This window comes from Dendroctonus ponderosae, unplaced genomic scaffold (assembly GCF_020466585.1).
Source record: "Dendroctonus ponderosae isolate FM_Combo_2020 unplaced genomic scaffold, Dpon_F_20191213v2 Dpon_F_20191213_503, whole genome shotgun sequence".
NCBI lineage: Eukaryota > Metazoa > Arthropoda > Insecta > Coleoptera > Curculionidae > Dendroctonus > Dendroctonus ponderosae.
Window position 1 is genome coordinate 641 of NW_026018719.1, and position 7405 is coordinate 8045.

At 32.9% G+C, this 7405-nt stretch overlaps 1 protein-coding gene across 1 annotated transcript; it reads left to right on the forward strand.

The window, feature by feature from the left end:
* Positions 1–1631: 1631 nt before the first annotated feature.
* Positions 1632–4611, forward strand: LOC109545200 (DNA translocase FtsK). Its single transcript, XM_019915744.2, has 4 exons — positions 1632–1732; positions 3684–3953; positions 4017–4209; positions 4268–4611. Exons 1-4 carry the CDS (start codon positions 1718–1720, stop codon positions 4441–4443), a joined length of 654 nt encoding a protein of 217 aa, XP_019771303.2. The 5' UTR covers positions 1632–1717; the 3' UTR covers positions 4444–4611.
* The last annotated feature ends 2794 nt before the right edge of the window (positions 4612–7405 follow it).

Below are 7405 nucleotides of genomic sequence, written 5' to 3' on the forward strand. Positions count from 1 at the left end.
GTATCAAGTTCTTAAGCTTGCTGTTAAGTAATAGATTCGTTGAAAATCGAACAAAATCGAATAATTGAATCCTAACGAAAAATTCGCTGTGTTCTAACCAGAATAATCACTATTTTCGGAGCGAATTCTATCTTAGGTTCAGAGGTAAAATATTCTTTCAATGGATGATTCAGTAAGACATTTTTGGAAAAACAAGATTAGTTTTTAAAAGTCGAATAGACACCATATTGCTAAAAAAACCATTGTCCTTCGAAAAGTTGTTTTCTCCAATGAAATAAATAGAAAAAATAAAAACATGCTGAAAAAATCACACAGTGGCTCGCCCTGTAATGCCCCATTTCCGCAATTTTGAGTATGTAAAACTGGGTTTTTTTTTTATTTCAGCCCGGCATAAAGTTCCCATAATACACAAGGTCATGTTAAACAATACATAGCAAGAATTGATATAATTTAGATAGCTAAATATAGTAGTTTTACTCTACTTGCTCCCGACATGTGAATTTTCGACACTCCATTTTTGGTATCGAATTGCGAAATCAATATAACATATTTAACTAAATGGGGTTTAAGGTAAATAACCTTTTTCCTTGAAATGAAGTTTATCGCTTCAGTTAACTGCAAAATTACGGAATTGTCAAGGGATTTTCCGCCTCATCGATCAAGTATTGAAACTTGTTGATCAGTTTTTATTTTACACAAAAAGAATCGGAATCGGCTGAATGTCAAGCTTTTTGCTTCAGTTATTGCATTGTATAATACCCTTATTGCCAAGTTGCAAACTAAATTAATTTCTAAACATACAATGTGCATCAAAATATTGGCTAAACTGTAAATACATGGACTAAAAGATATCAAGCAATTATTCACAAAATTGTAAATGGTAACATGTTTCCGAAATCAAACTATTTAAATAAATTAATTAGTGTATTTTAGTTACATCAGATTTTGCTAAACTAAAATTGAGTACCTACATGACACACAACATACACAAAATGTTTAATTTGTCGATATAAAATTATCAAGTTATAACTGTATATGTATTAAAACTGAACCGAAAAATGTACCAAACAGATACTAAATACTCGTATTTCGAATACACCTCAACTTTGCGAAAGTGATTTTCAATGGTCATGCACTGACAATATATTTTCAGTGGATGATGGCAATTTCAAAGTTCAAAAAAAGGCTCTGAAACCCTAAATCTTTAGTAAAATATTTAAAACTCTAAGATAAAAAATAATAGAGTGAACACTTTTCGCATGTTAATCACTTCACTAAAACTTCCAATCAAACTAAGTCCTACTCGGTAAAAAGTAACTCCAATCAAACTAACTAAAAACTGCTAACACTGCTCAAGCAAATGTTTAAAGTATAATTTTCCAATTAAAAATGATTATAAAGTATCATCCAATTAATGAAAAAGTGACCACATACGAAAGGTACTCACTCTGTACTGGGTATCCGGTACCTGGTAACAATGAGAAAAAATTGTCCGGCGGAACCTGAAGCGATCTTTAAGAAGGTTGGCAAGGTACACTGATCCATTTTCGTACGAAACCGGCATAAGAAACAATTATTAGTTGAAATTTTTACATTGAATTTCGACTAAGTTCAGGGCTACTTGCCACCAGTACCTGGGGTGTGGTACTGGTATAAATATTAAGGAGAATTTTGGATAGGCAGTCATTTGCATTTGTCAGCAAAAACAAGAAACAATATGTTTGTAAAACTGGTAAGTGCGCTCTTATGTTTCGTACTTGTACGGTTTGAGGTTTTGTATTTTATTTTTATATTATGTGGCTTTAGAACATTATATAAAGAGTAGGTGATTGTTTTAATAAAAAATAATTGATAGGCGTCTCAAGTGAAGTAAGTTTTAATTACAAAACTTTGTGGTCGAATTTGAACTTTGCGGGAATTATCAACTTTTTAATTCACTTTCAATAATGTTTGCATCTGCTTTTAAGTCAAACTTGAGCATTTTAGTCGGTATTTAATTATTCACTTATTTTTATTACTTTTCATTAGTTGCACGTTGTTTGAAGGAATATTTCTCGCCTAAAAGTCCACTGGTTCGAGATTTATTCATGAAGAAATAATATATTATTGGACTTATTGGAGCCCAAATCCAAATTAAAGATTCTTGAAAATTAAAGATCTGAATTAATGCAAATCGCGTTCTTACCGTATACAAACTTTTCCGTATTTTGAAATATAATAAATGAAAGTAATTTATTAATTCCTTAGCCGTTATCATCATCGATTTATATGCATTTTCATAAAAAGTGGCAGATATATGAAGACTAAAGCTGTTCTGAAAATATCGCTCTTAGCCATATCCAGAAAACCCATAAAAATTTGAAACAAAATGTAAGGTGTCTTGCAAAAAGTTAATTATGGTACAAATTGATTCATCAGAAATTACAATTACTTTTCTAAACATCCAACTGAAACTTAAATATAAGGCGTAGGAAGAAATACTTTAAAGTTTAAAAATACATGATAAAATTAAATGAAAAAAATAAAAAATTTAATTCAATGAAACTTATTTACGCTAAAAATAACTCCAAAAACCTCTTTTCATTTTTTTTAAATGATATGAAAACTTTGGCTTAAGTGATTTCGCCATCGGACTCAGGAAAATTAAATATTCGACATCTTTTTTTTGGTTGTTTTGTTGAAAAGAGTAATTATCTCACACAATTTATGGAATAGAGTTTCTAATATCAGTTCATTTATATATAAAATAGCAGATTGTCATTATAGCAGAAGATAAAAATTACCGAATTAACTTAATGAAAACGTATACAAACTAATTTCTATAAAGATTTGAAAAAAACGGAAAAGCTGTTTCAAGGAAAATAATTTAAAAATTAACAACGGCAGACTTTATAATGCATTTATTAAGCTGACCAATTATCTGAAGACGTCGAAAAATTTACTCTAGATGACTTTGTTTACTAAAGATAAGAAGACTTTGTTTCGACAATTGTTTGATTTAATATTTGTTACTGAAATGTCGATAATTGAAAATGAAGGAAATGTTATTTACATTCTATCGAAAGCAAAACTCTATAATAAAATATACTTCGTAACTGATTGTTTGATTTTAAAACTAGAGCTCCGGAACATCGACTTTCTCCTTTCTTAGGTAAACAGCGTGCACTTTATTTATCAATTTTAATAACATTTTTAAAGCGAAAAAAACACCAATTTTTTATATATTTTAACATATACTTCACAAGTACTACTCCTTTGAAAACCGATATAAAACTTACTTATAAATTAAGATTTCTCGATGAAAATATACACTGTAAATAAAATATGGTGAATCAAATTGCTCGTCAGGGTAAAAGGATATGCATATTGTTTAAAATACCACGTAACTTCGCCTCCGCATTTCCCAAAAGAGACTGATTTATTTGCGAGACATCAGATGTGGGTTGTGTTCCAACGACTAATTAGAGGTGAAACCTTAATTGGAAGACTTAGTCAAATACTCAGTATATTTGGGCCAATTATCCAACCGTTAGGAATATGCTAGGAACAACAACTGTAGCAAGTGCAAGAAGGTTTAGGGGTCTCCAAAAAGTATGACTTGAGTAAATGCTGGAAAATGTTTTAGAACTAGGATATAAATAATTTTCAATAAATAGCTACAATTGTACCATTGTTTGGTTCAGGCCGTCTTCGTTTGCTTCGCCGGATCCGTCCTGGCTCAACATCAATCCTACCAAGGACCCCTAGCCGGAGGCCAACCAGCTTCCCTCTACCCAGCGGGAATCAACCCACAATCATGCCCTAACTACCCTGATTGCTCCAACCCCTTGGTCGCCATCAGTCAAAACGCCGCCCCTCAATACCAACAGTCTGCCCCACAATATCAACAACCCGCCCCACAGTACCAACAACCCGCCCCTCAATACCAGCAACCCGCCCCTCAATACCCACAAGTGAGTTCAACATTTTCCGAGTCTGCATAGGAACTTTATATTAACTAATGTGTGCTTGTGCAGTATCAAGCCCCAGTTGCAGCCACCCCTGCACCAGTATCTCAGTACAACCCAGTGTACCCCCAACAGTACGCCCCTGCTGCTCAAAGCCAATACTCTTCCGATGTTCAACAGAGATTGGACCGTGGTGAATACATTGGAGACGGTGACTACCGTGGAGAAGGTTTGGCTGAAGCTTTGGCTCCTGGATACGCCGGTGAGTTGTTGGACACGATCAGAAGGGTTCATGTTGGCTAATTGCTCGGTTCTTGCAGGTCAAGCTCAGGCTGCCCTAGTTAACCAGTACAACCCTGCACCAGCTCCCCAATACAACTCAGCCCCAGCTTACCAGCCAGCCCCCCAACAGTACTCCGCCCCTGCCCAGCCTGCTCAAATCCCAGCTGGTGTGAATGCTCAAGCTTGCCCCAACTACCCATTCTGCCATGCGTAAAGACTCCAACTGAAACACTTAGACTGCCAGCTGACAACATGTTGTTATCCAAAGTTTCACATGTAGATAGTTTTTTTTGTAAATGTGCCTTAATCTATTTCGTACGTACTTTTTAGTTGTATAAAGTTGTGATTTTATACAAGAAAAATACAGTTTATATTTATAATAGTTTCACTATTTTTTCCGCTCTTTACCTAAATCAGGCGGATTTTGATAGTTTCTTCCAACAAACATACTTGAAGTGTTAAAACAAATGCTCTAAATACATATGTTATAATTATTTATTCAGGCTCTTTCATGACACTTTTGATGGCCAGTTTGCAAATAGTATTTCCACATAGAACCGAATTAGCATAATAAAACAATGTGCTGATCAAAGGCAGCGATTAGAGCAACTGCTTCGGAACTAGTTCTTGTCCTTTATCGTCAACATTTCTTTGCTCTAAATGTTGGCATTGACATTCTTCCATTAGCCAATTTAAAATTCACATAATATTAATTATTCAAACATTTTTATTTGCATATGCCTTGTTTTATATCAAATACTCGGCGAAAGTGAACCAGTTCTACATCCGACACGTCTAAATTAATTGGTGATTTTGCGATTCCAAAATTATCATGACAAGTACACGGCCTTGCTCTGATGGGTTGCATTTTAACGAAGGATGGAAAACAAGTTTAGTTTTATTACGGTATTTATTTTACATAATGTGATTCATCACATTTAAGTGCTTAACAACGGACATATTCCAAACAATATAAGCAAATTTCTAGATTTATCTGATAGTTCACAAACTTTATTTGAATCACTTGTATCTGTGAGTTACTCGTTAAGTGAAAAAAATGCCTTATACCAAATAGAAACATTGAAGCCTAAAGTACAGGGTGTCCCGAAGCACATGATCAAAAGGATACGAGATACTATTTGCATCAAAAGGACGATCTGGCCTAACTTTTATTAACAAGAAATGTCTGGCTCCTCAGCTATTGATGGTCCAAGTGCTTCAAACAAATTATCTGGTTTGAAATATTGGGAGAATAGTACGATGTATTTTAGTGAAACTCGCTGTAAATTTGTTCCTATAGATTAAACTCATATTTTGATGAAACAATCGAATTCATTCGTTTTGTACAAGTGGTGACTTCCTGAGTGTAGTGGTACAAAAACTACCAGAACTTTTTATTTGGTGGATGAAATCAACTCATTTGTTTTTTGGTTGATACACTAATATCATTTATTCAAAATTTTGTGCTCTTTGTAAGATTTTGTATCATTCATAGTTTTTGCGAAAAAAATATTTTCTTGGCACTTCACAATGTTAGAAAAAGTTCTGGTAGTTTTTGTACCACGACACTCAAGAATTCACCACTTCACCACCAAAACAACCCAACTCCATTGTTTCATCAAAATGTGAGTCTTCCATAAGAACAAATTCACAGCGAGTTTCACCAAAATGCTATCGTACCATTCTCCCAATATTTCAAAAAAGATAAATTTTTTGAAGAATTTTGATCATCAAGCAGAGGAGCCATACATTTTTTGTTAATAAAAGTTAGGTCAGATCGTCTTCAAAGAATATCGCAGTACCCTTTTGATATGTGCTTACTGGACACTTTTTATAGATAGATAAGATATTTAATTTCTTCACTACATTTTTTTCGTGAATCTCAAGCATTGGTTTCATTTGTTGATTTTAATTTCTTGTTCCTTTCCAGGATCTGATTTCATCACCAGTTAGTTTTCTAAACATCTTGATATATACGTCGTTTTTAATTTCTCTTATTTCTATGTTTTTCTGTGCTATATTTTATTCCAATAGAGTTCAGATTTCTATAGACTTTAACATGATTTTTGTGCTGTTTTCGAATATTGCTAACCAAGTTCTTTAATTCCGTCGTTTCTAATTGATCTAATTTCTTCATGGAAATATTAAAATCGAATTTGAATCTGAAGGAAAAAACTAGCATCTTCTCTTTATTGAAGCATAATTCTATTTTTCATAAAACTAAAAAATCCAAGTTTCCACGTCAAAAAAAATTAAAAACACTGAAATTTTTATAAAAAATGGTTATTAGACGGTTTTGAATAATAATTAATTTTGTGCATCAATTTGGTTGGAACCACAATTCTTAAAATAATAAGCCATAGAAAGTAAATATGAATTTTAAACATTTTAATCTTGTGAAAGATCTTTGATGAGCTCCTAAAGGACAAGACATTTAATTGGACATTTGGTCAAACCCATATTTGGCCTGTATCATTGGCTAGTATTTATAAATAAAAATGCAAGATTACTTTCATTGTCTGAAGCTTCATGCACGATTTTCGGGAAGATCCAATAATTGTCACTATTGATGGGAACTATAACCATTAGCTGTACAAGATGTTCTTCTTGCTTGCAAGAACATAACTTCATTTCAAGTGCTTGAGAAGCAATGAAGCAAGTATATCAAACTTCTTCTTCATCTTCCAGCAATCTTCCAAACTATAGTTGGTTCACGGAATCACTAACTCAGTCTCAAGTTGAAACGATAAAAAGAATATAAGTTGCCCATTTTCGATTTACACTCAAAACAAATAGAAAAAAATATATTGTAAAGGTTGTTGTGTATTCAGAATAAAAATTTAAAAATTTAGCAGGTTTTCATTGATACCAATTTGATACGATTGACTTTCAATAATGAATGCAACTTTGTAAACTACGTGAGGTAAACCTTTTTTCAAATTTAAGTTTCGCGCTATAGAACCCTAAACTCATTTAAACGAAATTGTGTTTTTGCAAACGTTACACAACATATTGGCAAATTTCTTCAGGCATTCATTTGAGGTAACAAATGAAAATGGAATGAAGTTTTAACATTTGAAACCATAACGGTTTGCCAAAGTTCCTAAAACTTGACCATAAAATAGATTTAATATCAGTAAACAAACCCAACTTATTGGATAAAAGCCAAAGAACTG

Coding starts and splice junctions, on each gene's coding strand:
- LOC109545200 (XM_019915744.2), top strand. Junction 3,954..4,016: donor CCGCCCCTCAATACCCACAA/GTGAGTTCAACA, acceptor GTGCTTGTGCAG/TATCAAGCCCCAGTTGCAGC. Junction 4,210..4,267: donor TTTGGCTCCTGGATACGCCG/GTGAGTTGTTGG, acceptor CGGTTCTTGCAG/GTCAAGCTCAGGCTGCCCTA.